Here is a 17,549-nt window from a genome sequence, read left to right as displayed (position 1 = left end):
ACTGCATACTGGCAGACTGTCTGCCAGTACCTAAAATGGTGGTGACCAGTGGAGGGTGAGAGAAGGAAGAGCACTGCCTCTACACTACAGCTAAAATTAACCTTACAAGCTGCCTGATTAACCCCTTCACTGCTGGGAATATAAGTGTGGTGCACAGCAACAAAAGCGACCTTCTAATTACTAAAAAGCAATGGCAAAGCCATGCATGTCTGCTAGCAATAGGATCCCAGAAAAGCGTTTACAAAATTCTGTCTTATGACTGCACAAGTTGTCTGGGAAAAATTTCAGTGAGAAACCCAAAGTTTATGAAAAAGTTAACCATTTTTTAACATGATCGTATTTGGTGTTGAAACAGTGGCATGAAATATACCAAAATGGGTATGAATCTCACCATATATATCAGAGCTTTCCAAACTTTTCATGTTGGTGACACACTTTTTAGACCTTCATCATTTTGCGACACAGTAATTCAGTTGTACTAGCAAAGAGGAGGTTAAACGAACTTGTTTTAAGAGATACAGACACATACATAAATTATATAATAATGAAATGTATTTACAAGTAACAGTATGTATGTGCAAGAATTAAAAAAAGTTTAATAACACCAATAGCTACTTACTATTTTAATGGGATGTATGAGGTTGATGGGATGAACACAGTTTCTTAATATTTAGTAGAATATTAGATAAAGTCACTCGCATTTTATCATTAAGCATTTTTAAGCTTCCACTTCCTATCCATATATCAAGAGCAGGAACAGCAATGCACTACTGGGAGCTAGCTGCAAAAAATAAATAAATATACTGACTTCTGACTTCAGCTCAGCATTAAAGCTGCTGCCCTCAGAGCTCTGTGAGTCTGACTGTGACTGTCCGCGCTGCAAACACACTGCTCGTGACTGCAAACACACGTGCAGTCACGAGCAGATTGAGACGACTACACGTGCAGTCAGGAGCCAATGTGCCGCCAATGGGAATAGTTTCAGTTCCCGCTAAGCTGTGCCAATAGGTTAGGATGATCTGTGACCAACTAGGTATCAATTATGTGTCAACCACGTGATATGCGTAGCAGGCAGGCAGAAAGTCGGAAACCAAAAAAAAATTTAAAATTAAATTAAAATAAATTTGTGCTGATGCAGGGACACACCTACACACTGCCGCCGACACACTAATGTGTCACGATACACAGTTTGGAAAGCACTGAATTATATATTATTTAATAGAGATTTCTCTGGTTTTACACTGTGCATTAAAATATTTCTTTAAACAAACATATAGTGCAATATACTGTAGTAGTACACTTTAATTTGAAATATTAGAAGATACATTTTTGTGGACAACTTCTTATGAAAAACTCTATTTTCTTTTCAGGAAAGATATAGAAGGAAGCTATGAGTCCACAACAAAGTGTATTATACATCTGAGATACGGTACTGTCTACCAACTAGCGGTGGAGTATTTTGAAGTAGAAGAACTGCAAACTCAACTGTTTGAACTGGTGACCTTACAGGGAAACGGTAACACAAACATTTTGACTTCTCTGTTTTCATATCAGATCATTAGATACTTTATAGCATGTAATAGTCAAACATATATTTAAAGGGATAGTAAAGTCAAAATTAAACTTGGAATGGATAGAGCATGACATTTTAATCAACTTTCCAATTAACTTCTGTTATCAGTTTTGCTTAGTTTTCTGCCATTTGGCAGCAGCGTTTGCAACAATGTTTATAGTAATTTTATACATATTTGCAAACACTGCTGCCATAGAATCCTACAAAACATGCACACTCCTAATCTCTTTTCAGCCTACCTAGCTTTACTCTTCAAGGATACCAAGAGAACAAAAAAAAAATGAATAAGAGAAGTAAATTGGAAAGTTGTTTAAAATTGCATGCTCTATCTGAATCATGAATATATCATTTTTACTTTACGGTCCTTTTTATGTCTAGTAATTCAAGTATTTAGTAACACTGATTTCATGGAATTGTCAACTGGCAAGTAACATATTTTCTTTTTTTATTTCAATCACTCATGGCCAGCAGGAAGTGAAAGTGATAGAGGAATAAATAACCACATTAAAAACAAGTCTTGCGAGTGTTTAAAGGCCAGATTTGCTCTTCTAACAGACTATAATGTATCCAACACCACTGAGGTAGGTTTTTTTTGTTAAATGTAAATTAATGCTGTATATTTCAAAGGTTATCTCACATAATAACAGAATGTATTCTTCATATTTTTTTAAAAAATGCCTCAATCACAATCTTTCTAATATCAGCTCTGATAACTGTTTTACTTTTGGCCAATATGTTTTTCCAATTGATCCCAAAATAAAATCGATTCAGCAACTATAAGCCTACAGCCATGATGAGCTTCCAATAGAAAATCTCCTGAAGGTTGTTATGTACTTGTTATCACGCTCAAAATTGTGAATCCAACTGAAACTGACATATGTAATGGCCCTTTAACACTTCTTCTAGTTACAGTAAAGTTCTTTTCAATTAGCCCTTTTCTTCAGTGTGTAAAGGAATTACTCATTCACATGTGTGAGATTAGCCTATTGTGATCTAAATCCATACTGATTACTGGTAATCAATATGAATGCCATTTTTATAAGGCATGATAGGTATACTGCTGCATAGGCTCAATGATTATACTGACACTTTTAATATTTTATCTCCAATTGTTCTGATTATTGATTTAAAAATAACTGTTTCCCGTTGGGGCTATATATATATATATATATATATATATATATATATAAAGTTCCTGATGGTTCAGCACTCTCAATTCAAGTCCGGGGTGCACAGCAAAAGGTTAATAACAGAAAAGAAACAGCAGGCACTCTCCGTTTAAATCACAATAAAACTGTGATTTAAACGGAGAGTGCCTGCTGTTTCTTTTCTGTTTTATATATATATATACACTGTGTGTATATATATATATATATATATATATATATATATATATATATATATATAAATCAAGAACACTAAGGGTTTCTAGTAGAAGGAAATGGCCCAAAATTATCTAATATTCTAAAATAGGATTTTTAAAGCACTCACTGTAAACCGCGAAACCACTTCAGTGCAATTAAATGTTGTGCAAACGAGATCACGTCTTCATGGCTGGGCTTTCAAAAGGAACCCTGCCTTTGTGACCAGACTTTCAAATGAGATTGCTCCTTAATCACTGAGATTTCAATAATGTAGTTGCAGAAACTAAAAATCCCTCTGTCGTGAATGGGTGTTCTATGCAATCATGAAGGCACAATCCCATTTGAAATCCTGGTCACAGACACAATCCCGTTTGAAATCCCATTAACAACTGTGCAATCCGGCTTGAAAACCCATATATATATATATATATATATATATATATATATATATATATATATAAATGTGTGAAGGGCATGAGAAGATTGCCACAAAAATAGGCTAAAGCATATAAGTGAAACAGCATAATAAATGCAAAGTAACAATATATCAATTTGATCGGTAGACTGTATTAATTCAATAACAAAATGTAAACAATGGTATTACACAAAATGATATGCATATATATTACAAAATCAAAGCAGTTATCAAGATAGTCAAAGGGATCCCAATGAAAGGAGTAGAAAAATGTAAGAAATGTCTATAAAAACAAACTGCAGGACAAAAATGATAAAAATTATATGATCTATAAAGTCCAAGGTGATTTCCGTGATAAAGGAAAAAATGGTATATCCAGGAAAAAACTAAAATAATGTGTCCAGGAAAAATAATATATATATACCCGAGGAAAAAAAAAATACCAATTATGTTTACCCCTCCAAAAAAATGTAAACATGTATATATCCCAAAAGATTATGGAAATAAATACAGCTGGTGGCCTAGGTGTTCAGTGAAATATGTGTCTATAAAAAATAAAGAAAAACATAGTGCAATATGGTCTTAATGGTTAGCCTACGCGATTCAGCCCTTATACATGGGGCCTTTTCAAGACTAAAATAGCGCTAGTATATTCCACCCTTAAATATCCTATTTGACCCACTCAAAAATCACATCCTGTGTATCAAATGGTGCCAAAACTGAGTTGAATCTAAAACCGTCACCTTCCTGTTGTTAATGTCACTTCTTTAGTGCTGTCACTTCCGTTATCGGACAATACCTCATATATGGTTTCGGTGTTCTGGTAAGAAGGCGAACTTTTGAAAAGAGCGAACCACGTCACTTCTTGTGATGTCTCATCAGCTGTTGCACACATTTTTGACCTAATGCGCATGCGTGCCAGTGTCATCACATACCTGGCCGCATACGTCACTGCTAAAATATTTAGTGCTGTGAAATTCAGGAACCTTTATAGAGCACATGCGTGTGACTCATGGAAAGCTGTTTATTAGGCTCCTCTGCAATATTTGGAACCCCACCCCCACTGCAACTTCTCCCATTACTACTACTGTAAAGCTGAGTCTCCATGCATGAGAAACAGCTCCCCCCCCCCCCCGCCACTCGACTATAGCCTCTGCTTCTGATGATCCAATGCAGCTTTTCACAGGCTCTGTTTAATGTCATTATCTTTCATAATGTTTCATAAGATAATGACATTGAACGGAGCCTGTGAAAAGCTGCATTGGATCATCAGAAGCAGTGGCTATAGCCGAGTGGCGGGGGGGGGGGGGGCTGTTTCTCATGCATGGAGACTCAGCTTTACAGTAGTAGTAATGGGAGAAGTTGCAGTGGGGGCGGAGTTCCGAATATTGGCGAGGAGCCTAATAAACAGCTTTCCATGAGTCACACGCATACGCTCTATAAAGGTTCCTGAATTTCACAGCACTAAATATTTTAGCAGTGACGTATGCGGCCAGGTATGTGATGACACTGGCACGCATGTGCATTAGGTCAAAAATGTGTGAAACGGCTGATGAACGTCACAGGAAGTGACATGGTTCGCTCTTTTACAAAGTTCAGCCTCTTACCAGAACATCGGCATTACATGTTTCTGGATATGCACAAAGGATATTGGGATTTGTATTACAAGGCGCATCTGTCTAAAGAAGTCTTAGATAGGCTTCAAGAATAGCAGTTGGATAATTACTATTGGAGAACTTGCTATAATAATCAAACTATACCATAATACAATATGTATAAAAAGTCACATAAACATTTAAAAGCGAAGACATTTCCAAAAACTGCTAGACTAAGAAATGCTGTAAATTGTATGTGAAAAAAAATATTAGTACAGATCAAATCTAACACATATGGAAGGACTAGATTATGATGACATTTCTAAAAATCTAAAAGATGGTGATACAAACATACAGAATAAAATCATATGAATCAAAAGAAAAAATCCATTTAAAAATAAGTAATCAAAAAATTGTGATTTGTAACTGAAAATTGAAAGATGTTATAGGATGATGTAGTGTAATTCATATACACAAAATATAATGTGTAAAAGCCTAAAAGTGTGTATCAAAAAAGATCAGTAGTTAACATATATCTCACATGTGGATAATGAGAAGCTATTATGTACACTATACATGCTTTCCATATGGTCCACTCCAAATAATGCTCAGTAAAAAATGTAATCTTATTAAAAACACACCATAGATGCATATAAAATAGATAATACATGTGGATGGTACATGTACGACAAGGATCTTAAAAAGTTATAAGAGGTGGAAAATCTCTATATCAGCATTCAAGCCTTTAGGGAACAAGCAATCTAAATTGAAAGTCCATTTGGATTCGGTATAAAGCAGTTGGTTTTTAAAGTATTTTATTTTTCATTGACACCTTATTATTTTACCTAGATACATTATTTTAGTTTTTTTCCTGGATATACCATCTTTTTTCTTTATCACTGACACCAATTTTATTTTTTTTACACGGACTACACTTTGGACTATATACATACATATATTTTTTATCATTTTTTTCCGGCAGTTTGTTTTTATTCTGACATTTTATAAATGTTTCTACTCCTTTCATTGGGATCCTTTGACTATCTTGATGATTGATTTGATTTTTTAATATGTGTGCATATTATTTTTCTGTAATAAACTATTGTTTAAATTTTATTATTGAATTGATACATTCTACCTATCAAATTAATGTATTGATATATTGCATTTATTATACAGTTTCACTTATACACGTTAGCCTATTTTTGTTGCACTTTTCTTGTACATTTCAGTACTTTAAAATATGATACTATGGGGTAGATTTAACAAGCAGCGGATGCTGCTTTCTATCCCCATAGTTTCCGACTCACAATATTAGGGTATGGGGTCGTAAGACCGCTGCTCTTTAAATTCTGCAATCATCCTTATCAGATACGATCGGAATAATTGACACCCCCTGCTAGCGGGCGATTGCCCGCGAATGTGCAGGGGGTGGCATTGCACAAGCATTTCACTATAAATGCTTGTGCAATGTTAAATGCCTATGTGACTTTTGGCGCAATAATAACATTATCTCCATATATAAATGTGTGTTATGCCCACTACAGACAGACTATACAAAATGAAAGAATAGATCTTTAATGAATATAGACCACATTTGCTCAAGAGCAATTGAATTTAACGCTCGTCGGGTTAGCACAACTTTAGAGCTCTGGTTAACTGTTACACTCAACTAAAAATATTTATATGCATATACATATGTATTTATGTGTGTGTATTTATGTATTTACAGACATATATATACACACAAAAATTCATATGTACACATATATAGACATATTTATATGTGCATTCGAGCCCTTTGCAGTCAAGTAGCTGAAAACATGAAAAATTATATTTATGCAATATTCATATTTCACATTCCAGTGTTCTTTACATAGGGGAATATGTTCTTAGTATTTTAAATCGATAGGAATCCTGCAAGGACAGAAAGAAGAGGCACCACATAGGACAGTATTGTCTGCACGAGAGGTGACACAAGATAGTTACAATCCCTTACGGGTAACTACTTACAAGAGCGGTGGCACAACCAGAGTGCTGGACACAGCAGATCAGGACCAACAGACTCCCAGGCACAACACAGGGCCGGTCATATGGATTCCATGCACCAATCCAACCACAGGATAGCACGACAATGAACCGATAACCAATAGGCCAAAGTGGGTGTGTGATGACGTCTTGGCAGACTTGATAGGGATCACTCGAACCCCACAGAATACAGAATAAAAATGGCAATAGAGCAAGTATAATAAAAAGTGACAGCCTGATGAAACGGCTTATTGTTGCTGAGAAACGCGTTGCTGTTTTTAAAGTGTACTTGTTAATTAAATACTCACTTTTTATTATACTTCTATTGCAATTTTTATTCTGTATCCTGTGGGGTTCGAGTGATCCCTATCGAGTCTGCCAAGACGTCATCACACAGACATAGTGCAGAATTATATAACATTAGCTTAGCACCAGGTTTCTAAAGCAAATTTTTAAATAGATATTTAGCAAAGAAAACAGAACGCTGCTCCTGGCTTCTCCTAAACGCATATGGGCACGCTGTCTAATCACAGCCGGCCCAATCGCGGTATTAAACTTAATGTAGCTCGCTCCTGCTACCAGACCAGAGCGGGAGTGAGCTACATTGATTTTAATAGCGCGATCAGGCGCTTCGACTAGACAGCATGCACGCGATGCGCTTAGTAGAAGAAAACAGACCCGCTCAGTAGAGCCAGGAGCGGCGTTCTGTTTTCATTGCTAAATATCTTTTTAACAATTTGCTTTAGAAACCTGACGCTAAACTAATGTTATATAATTCTGCACTATGTGCAGAATTATATAAAATTATTTGCTAGGTTTACTGGCCCTTTAAACTCATAGGTATTGGCAATCACCAGTGCACAAAGAAATGTATTTTGTGCATAACAGAATGTTCTAATTCCGTTGTTGTGTCTATTTATACTTTTTATATTTCTTTTCTGCGCATTAACCTTGTTCCATTGCTTACTCATTGAGGTTACAGTCAGATCCTTACTGGTTCAACCCATGAGATTCCCTGTTTACTTATTATTAGTATTTTAGGTGTACAATGATAACTTTAACAATGAGTCGTATTTTTTTTTCTATTTAGGATTTATTTCAAAAGTTCAAGACTCATGAAGATATTGTTCTTTCTGAAGCTGTAACAAAGTTTGCTGGAAAAACTGAAATGTACATTGGACGAGGAAAACAATCAACATTTGATCGCATTGCTCTGCAGGTAAAAGGCAATTGTACAATTTTGTCATCACTAAGATTAAAAGTGATTATATATAACGTTCTGCAATAGAAAAGACTATTATTATTCTTTATTTATAAAGCGCCAACAGATTCTGCAGCGCTGCCCATGGGTACAAGGATAAAAGTACAACGGAGAAACAATACAATAAGAGACAAAATTTTACAGACAGATACAGGGGGAATTGAAGACTAGTGATATGTTCCTATAAAATTGAACGTCTGTTAGCTATGAGATATTCTGTTTAGATGCAAAAAAAAAAAGATTCTAAAGAAAGGATGTTAAAATGTATGGAGTGTATTGCGTATACGTTTCTATTTCCACATTTAAATCATTGTTTACTTCCTTAATGTGACTGTATACCATGTGTAGAAACCATTTTTAAGTTATTTTTTCCAAAATACAGAGCTGCCAAGTATACCACACTATCTTAGGTCTTTTCTCTAGATCAGGGGTAGGCAAACTTTAGCCCATATGCAAATAAGGCCTGCTGCCTCTCTTTGGAGATTAATATTTTGTGATGAGCAAATAATAAGAAATTCAAATTTCTATAATCAGATGATGAGAGTCCATAAGACATAATGCGTGAGAATTCCCCTCCTGACCACTAGGAGGAGGCAAAATGTTTTTCTTCACAAAAATAGAAAATGAAAAAAATATTTTTAATTTAGTCAATAACAAAATTTGTAGTAATTTGTTTTCTCGCTTGTTTTAGAAACGCCTATATAATATCCTCGATTTTTGTTCCCCGGCATCACAAAACCTAAAGTGTTTGTCATTTAGAGCTTTACAGACACATATTGCTGACCCCTCCTCTAGTTTATACTATCACAACATGAAACACTTAGGACTAGATTACTAAACGGAGGCTTTTTGCATGCATTTGGTTGCACTTGTAGTATGAGTTGAAAGTAAAAAGCCCTTTACAGACATTTTTTTCACCCGAGAGCTCATATGTTTGAGCCCTTATAATTTTTTATGCAATATTTATTTTTAATAATATTTTTTAGATAGTGTTATTACGAGTGTAGCTTTACTGAAATGCGCAATATATTTTTTATGTGTTTTTTTTTTACTTTTTAGTCGAGCATAACATTTAACCAGAGCTCTGAAGTAGCACTAACCTGACTTGCATTAAATTCTATTGCACTCAAGCAAACGTGTTTGGCTTCAACTCGTAAAATGCACGCTACTTCTGACCCTCGCAAACATTCACGATAAACCCCTTATAGCTTGCCCTATAGAGGTGAAGTTTGATAGCTACTGTGTGCACAATCCCTGTGACAGCAAGTCCCAGCGATTGTATACTTAAAATGGAGCCTAGAATACTGGAATGCATGCTAGTATCAGGCTCACTGATCTATCACTGGATGCCTTAAGAGTTAGGCAGTCCAGTGATACTCAATAAAGTGCCCCCATGGTCATGTGATCACATTGACAGAAAGTCACGGTGATTACATGTAATAATCACAAGCCATTGTTTATAAACAAGGCAATGCCTTGCCTGCCCCCTTCTCTATTCCTGTTAGCACCTACACCAATCAAATAGTTCAAATGTATTTTAATAAAGTATATTTTTTAAATAAATATATTTTAATAAAGTATATGTTTTACAATTTTATTTTGAGTGTTTTTATCCCTAAGTTTTATTTTTTTGACCTTAGTGATAAAGTGTTAACTATAAAATGTCAAAATGCCTCTAGTAAGAACCCTGGGGTATCCTGGGGTATCTTGTTTCTACAAATATATACTTTTATAGAGCAGTTTTTTATTGGGTGACCACTATTAAGTTTACAGTGTAAATATTTTAGCATTAATTTTAGCATTAAACCAATAAGTCTGTCCATGTAGTATTTTACCTATATTTGCTTTGTTACTTGGAAACCTAGACATAAGGGGTATTCCTAAAATCAGGACAAAACAACAAATCTATTTGGAAGTATTTTTTCTTTAGTTACACTAGTTTTGTAGAAATGATTATAAAGAAAACTGTCAAGTTTTTAATCTCCACTCATGTTTCATTCCTAAATTCCTTCTTATTGTATGTACCTATATAGGGTATCACAAGAATGTAATGTAATGTCCCTTTAAGCACTAAATGTAAGCAAGCTATAAATGTATTAACCCCAATGTGTTTCATCTTATAGGGTATTTTGAGAGGATTAACAAGTGGACAAGCTTCTGATAATGATGAATCACAAGACTGGAAACACAGAGTTGCTGCAGTCAAAGAAATTGTGGTGTATTTACCTAGTAAAATACTGTATGGTGGAAAAGAAATTTTGGAAATGCCTGGGACGGATGATTCTGATCCACTAGCAATGGATTTTATACAAAAGGCTTTGAATACAGTAAGTAATAAACTCGTTGATATATTATAGTTTACAAATGTAGTCATACTGTGCTGAAAAAACTAACATAGGCTAGGGGTTAAAGTGATATTTTTAAATCAGCTGAGGGTCTTAATACAATAACGACTTGCGATTCAATAATAAAATATTACTTGGAACAACATTTTAATTAAAATTGATATACAAAGTATGGGAATTAAATATTTTATAACATATTTTCTATTAGTTATAAAGGGAAATGTGTTCCTTTACAACTAGTAACCCTAGCTGAAAGTTTTTGTACAATAATGACAGCATCTGATAAGCCAAACTTTGTTTATTAAAGATGACATTATATACATAACATGTCTTTTCTTTTCTTTTTTTAGCCTCTTGGCTATATACTACACATATATTTAGGGGTCTTACGCTTTATGTAATACTAATCTAATTGTAATAAAACAAGTGTAAACATTTGTTTATATTTCTGAATTTTAAGAGGAATAATTATTTAATCACCAAAACAGACACAACACTCTGATAGCTATATGTCCATTTGAAACACCTCACTTGAAGACAACTTTATGGCAGTTATATTCCGAACAGAGCCACCAGATTAAATGCATGTTCTGCAGTTAAGGTTTGTCATCTATATGCCATTATGAGATATTTAATCAGATCCCAAATATGATGCATAACCCTCATAGGCCCAATTATGCCAGCTTTCTGTACAACTGAGATTTAGGATGCCAGCAGGTTGCTGATGATGCTGGTAATCTGCAAGAGCCATGGAGGGAAACTTTAAAGAATGCCCTGGCCTGGCTGCTGTACTTGCATGAATGCCAGGTAGTTAAATGCAAAAGAGAAGAGTTCTCAGTGGCTTTTGGTATGAGGAGTTGTAAAATGAGTGAGTAACAGCAGGAAACTGAATGTACTGTACAAAAAATAATTGTTTCTTGATGTACTGTCCAGTTATGTTTCTCCTACAAAAGGTTTAAACAATATAAATGTTTGTGATATAGGAGAGATAGTTTAAATCATGCTGCTTACATGAGGAAAGGAAGGTTGCATTATTAATTGTTTCTTATGTTTGCTTCAAATGTCAGTGCCGTCCTGCAAAGCAACATGTCAACAGTAGTTTGGTAGCCAAAAAGGTCATCTAGGCAGCCTATGATCTACTACCAATGCATGCATACAATACGTTGCTGACATGGTGATAGACTGCTTGCAATAGTTTCTGTAATACAGTAGTGTGCATTACAAATACAATTTAATATCCTCTTAAAGGGACAGGAAACCCAACATTTTCTTTCAGGATTCAGACAGAGCATGCTTGTTTAAACAACATTCTAGTTTAATTTTAATATAAAAGTTTTCTTTGTTCTATTGGTATTTTTTGTTGAAAAGCAGGGGCGTAAGTATCTGGAGCACTATATGGCAGCAGTTTTGCAAAAATGTTGTCCATTTGCAAGAGCACTAGATGGTGGCACTATCCTGCCATGTGGTGCTCCAGAAACCTATCTGGGTATCTTTCCAACAACAAATACCATGGGAACCAAGCAAATGTGATAATAGAAGGGAATTGGAAACTTATATTTGTATGCTTTTGTATGGTTTTTTATCTCTTTAAAGGGACAGTTTACTGTAACATTATCTGTCCTTCAATATGTTCCCAATATCTATTTTACTTGCTGGCATGTATTTCATTGATTCCAAATCACTACTTTAGCTTTATTTTTGGCATTTGAAATAGCCGATTTTGCCTGTTGTATACCCTCCTATACTGTAAATTTCTCCCAGTGGAAGATAGGAGAGATGAGTACTAAAATGTTTATTTTCAAATGTTCCTTCTAAGTATACAGAGATAAGATAAGGAAGCATTGTGTGTGTATAAAGAGTAAGGATAATTAAATTCCCTGCAAGCACAGCCCATATTAATGGGTTGACGTTTCAAAGGGCAAAACCAGCTATATGCAAAAATAAACATAAAGGAGTAATTTATCATACCTTATATACCCTTCAGCTGAAATAACAAGTCATTGGAAACATGTAAAGGGGAATCTAGTTTTACAGTGCACTGTCCTTCTAATATTCATACTAAACATAATAACTTTTTTACATGTACGTTAATATTTGATCTATTCATGTACTGTCTATAAAATGTGTTTTATTCTACAGGTTGACGCTATATTTGTTATGAGTGAATTTGCTTTTAAAATTGCAGAGAGGGAAGTGAAAGACATCCTTATTAACAGTGAATTTATGCAGGCATGGAAGAAAAATCCTGACCAGTATGCACTAATGTTTCTTGCATATCCAGAAAAGGTATACTAGTACTAAAGAAAAGAGTATAAAGCATTAAATATTGCAATAATTGCAGCAACTATGAAGATCCTTGTAAAATAATTCATAGGGACCTCACAATCAAAACAGAGCTTATGTTATTTGTCAAATGCTGTAGCATAACCAGAAAACTCTATTTCTAAATATCTATTTAGCTTCTGAGCATTTCTAGTACTAAAATGAAGTCTCCCACAGTACATGCTGCTGTGTATTTATTTCAAATTCCTTTAAAATTAAAAAAGATCCATACAACATAACCAAAATGAATTTCTACAATAAAGAAAAAAAAACTTTTCAAACACTACCAGCAATATTAAAACAGATTCAAATACTGATATACAGGTTTAAGAAGTAAGCCACTTTATTCTTATAAGTAACATTAGCATGCTAAGAACGCCAAGTAAAAAAACATTATTTAGAGCCTTTTTCCCAACAAATGGACTAAAAGACATATTAATCCATCCTCAGACACTTTTCAAAGTTTATTAGAAGGTATCTTTAGAACTTTATGCTGTTTTTGCAAAACCTTGATAAGTGATTGGGACCCAAATCTCCTGTTAGTCATTAAAGGAGATGCCAATTCGAAATTACTAAATGCATCCTAATAAAAATCCCATAATAAAATGCAGATACCATGGTCTTTTCCATAGACCAAACCACAATCTGGGACTAAATGAAGTCCAGCATGCCTTAGGCTAAAGTAAAAACTTTATTTAAAATATACAATTAAATAATTGAAACAGTAAAGCAAGGTGCCACTTCCTCTTAGGGCTACTAATCATCATACAATTACTTTTATTCATGGTATTAACCAATCAGATAATCCATTAGTATCAATCATTTAGTAATATGTATAAAATCAACACACACATACCCGTGTCCCTGGGTTCAATATAAATTCAGAAAAGAGTATGGGTCTAAAATGTAAAGCTCTCCACTCTGGTAAGATTATCTAACAAGTCTTGTCAGTACTGTAAGATCCCTCAAATCATTTTAGAAGGGCAAATTCTAGCTGTTTATCTCCCCATGCAGGGCTCTGGGTGTGAATGAGAGACACATGCATTATAATATATTGTTCAAAAATGGCTCCCAAACATTTTGTGAGATTTCACTTCATGCAAGCAAGTTTTTGATCATCAAATGCTACTTGTTGTAATAGAAATAATGTATAAGAAAAATATTTAACAAACCTGTAAACCTGGTACTAAAATTGAGCTGTAACCTACTTTTAGCTATCGGTAGCTTACGGCTCTATTTTTAATAAGTCAATGAAAACGAGCCCTAAATCTGTATAATGTTTTTAATAAAAACTTTACATTAATATATTTAAAAAAATGTTTTCTTTTGGCACAAGCTTGATACATATGCCCCTCAGTCTGAATCACGAAAGAAAACATTTGGGTTCAGTGTCCCTTTAAGTGTTGATATTGTATTCTGAAACACCAAAACCTTCTTACCTACATCTGTTTTTTATAAACTAATAAGCTATCTAGATAACATTCAAATTACAAATATTGTTAAATAATTCAATACTGTACATTAAACATTGAAATATGTGACTATATATTACATTGTTATATTTTTGGTATTTTATTTAAAAAAAAAACAGGATTCTAAGTTTCAGTTTGGGAAGGATGCTCAACGTAAAATAAACCGTCTAGAGCAACAGGAGAAGAAAAAACGAGATGCAGAATTAAAAGAGTTCAAAAAGCTGATGAACCTAGTAAGAAATTCTTCCAGTAAACAAAATATTAAACATTTTTACATATTCATGTTTTTTGCAATGTAAATGTGTTCCTTAATTGCTAAAGGCAACAAACATACACTCTAAGGCAAGTAACCCCGCCCCCAGGGAGCAGATTCTAGTCAGATAGTTATTACTTCAAAGCAGCACTAAACCATGCAGGGTGTATCAATAAAGAGATGGCATCCTTTATTTGATCAAGTTAAAAATCAGCAGCAGAAAAGTAAGATATTTGGTGCTATTATGCTGGTCATTTTTAACTTGCTCATATAAAGTCTACTTTTTATTTTTAAATCATTCTTTTTGAGTGCACTGGTTTCTTTTTTCTTTTTTCTTCCTTATGCCTGTTACCTAATTGCTTCCATGTACTACAACTTCTGATACTTTTAAGCAAAATTCCTGTACTGTATCATAAGAATTTTGTCTTTATAGAAAATAAATCATTTGTATTTAGTAGATTCACCATCATGTTTCACTCAACACTTACATATGAGACTGAGATAATACTCATATATATTTAGCATAAACAATTCCTATTGGTTTGCATCATCAGCATCACAAAAAAAGGGGGGGAGCTGATTTTTAAAAGTTTGAATCATCTCTTTAAAAATAAATTTTAGGTTAGAAAAATGATTGGATCATTAATGTTGATTTGCAGTGCTATAATGCTCATTATAATACTTACAGAAGATGTAATTGTATTTCAAGTTACACTTATACTGCTGAAATGTCCTTTATCTCCGAGCGAAGGCGCTAAATTGCACTCCATTTTAAATCTAAAATATCAGTTCATGACGTGAGCAATTTCATTTCATTTTGAATACTTTCATAAAAAAACATTGTCTTAAACAAATATTTAAAAGATCACTCTAATGTTTTTATATTTAAGGTGTGTACAAAATTCTAAATCAAAAAAGTGTAATTTGGTTGCATTTTTAATTTGTATTAAACAAAAAAAATATGTTTATTTGCAAGTAAAATGAGCATGCATAGAAAAAAAAGGGTTCTTACGCAAAACATGCATTTGTAGCTTTCTTTAGGTCATGAATGGGGAAGATGGTGGCCTACAGCAACATTTGTCTCTTTTCTGAGTTGAATTTCCTGTTGTGAAAATGCAGCACACTTTGATCTGTACAAATCCAGATCTTAGTGTTATGCACTTTCATATGAAGAAATTTGGCACAGAAAATTGTCAAATGCCTCTGGCGGCAACCATCTTCCCCCTTCATGACCTCACAAAAGCTATGAATGCACATGTCTATTTACAGTCAAAATGTGCCACGTAAAACAGGAGAAAATGGGGTTTCAAAAGGTCAGTGAAAGAGTGCTGGAAAATAATCCCCTCATGAATTAGAACACCACTGTTGTACCTATGGATAGTATAGGAAAATAAATTAGTGTATATTTTTTAAAGGATTACTATCGGCTAGATTACGAGTTTTGCGGTATGAGTGAAAAAGCAGCGTTAAGGCTCTTTTTCACTACCGCTGGTATTACCAGTCTTGCAGGTATTTCTGCACCGCACACTTTTTTGGCCGTAACGCAACGTAATTATCGCAGCTTTCAAAAAGTCCTTTTACAATGGAACTTCCATAGCGCCGGTATTACGAGTTTGCCTGGGATGCCAAAAAGTGATCCATACCGTAAACTGAAAGTCAGTAGTTATGGGTTTTAAACTACAAAGCTGTAACATAAAACTCATTACTAAAGTGCTAAAAAGTACACTAACACCCATAAACTACCTATTAACCCCTAAACCGAGGCCCTCCCGCATCGCAAACACTAAAATAAAATTATTAACCCCTAATCAGCTGCTCCCGACATCGCCACCACTATAATAAACATATTAGCCCCTAAACCGCCGCACTCCCGCATCACAAACACTAGTTAAATATTAACCCCTAATCTGCCGCCCCTAACATCGCCGCCACCTACCTTAATTTATTAACCCCTAAACCTAAGTCTAACCCTAACACCCCCTAACTTAAATATAATTAAAATAAATCTAAATAAAACCTACTATCATTACCTAAATCATTCCTATTTAAAACTAAATACTTACCTGTAAAATAAACCCTAAGTTAGCTACAATATAACTAATAGTTATATTGTAGCTATCTTAGGTTTTATTTTTATTTCACAGACAAGTTTGTATTTATTTTAACTAGGTAGAGTAGTTAGTAAATAGTTATTAACTATTTACTAACTACCTAGCGAAAATAAATACAAATTTACCTGTAAAATAAAACCTAACCTGTCTTACACTAACACCTAACCTTACACTACAATTAAATCAATTAGATTTATTAAATACAATTACCTAAATTACAAAAAACAAACACTAAATTACACAAAATAAAAAAAAAGGAATTATCAGATATTTAAACTAATTACACCTAATCTAATAGACCTATTAAAATAACCCCCCCCCCCCCCAAATAAAAAAAACCCTAGCCTAAACTAAACTACCAATAGCCCTTAAAAGGGCATTTTGTAGGGCATTGCCCCAAAGAAATCAGCTCTTTTACCTGTAAAAAAAAATACAAACAACCCCCAAGAGTAAAACCCACCACACACACAACCAACCCCCCAAATAAAATCCTAACTAAAAAAACCTAAGCTCCCCATTGCCCTGAAAAGGGCATTTGGATGGGCATTGCCCTTAAAAGGGCATTTAGCTCTTTTTCTGCGCAAAAGCCCTAATCTAAAAATAAAACCCACCCAATAAACCCTTAAAAAAAACTAACACTAACCCCCGAAGATCCACTTACAGTTTTTGAAGACCCGACATCCATCCTCAACTGATTTCTTTGGGGCAATGCCCTGCAAAAGGCCCTTTTAAGGGTCATTGGCTGTTTAGTTTAGGCTAGGGTTTTTTTTTATTTTGAGGGGGCTTTTTTATTTTGATAGGGCTATTAGA

At 34.2% G+C, this 17,549-nt stretch overlaps 1 protein-coding gene across 1 annotated transcript in view; it reads left to right on the top strand.

Moving 5' to 3' along the window:
• Positions 1-17,549, top strand: part of LOC128647506 (uncharacterized) — a 179,869-nt gene that overhangs the window by 72,968 nt on the left and 89,352 nt on the right. The window contains exons 7-12 of the mRNA XM_053700290.1: positions 1,371-1,516; positions 2,045-2,154; positions 8,066-8,194; positions 10,360-10,563; positions 12,721-12,867; positions 14,495-14,608. Of these exons, the coding sequence (XP_053556265.1) occupies positions 1,371-1,516; positions 2,045-2,154; positions 8,066-8,194; positions 10,360-10,563; positions 12,721-12,867; positions 14,495-14,608 (850 nt within the window). The remainder of the gene's footprint in view (positions 1-1,370; positions 1,517-2,044; positions 2,155-8,065; positions 8,195-10,359; positions 10,564-12,720; positions 12,868-14,494; positions 14,609-17,549) is intronic.

Source organism: Bombina bombina, chromosome 2, assembly GCF_027579735.1.
Source record: "Bombina bombina isolate aBomBom1 chromosome 2, aBomBom1.pri, whole genome shotgun sequence".
NCBI classification, from domain to species: domain Eukaryota; kingdom Metazoa; phylum Chordata; class Amphibia; order Anura; family Bombinatoridae; genus Bombina; species Bombina bombina.
This window is presented reverse-complemented; position numbering and strand designations above follow the sequence as displayed.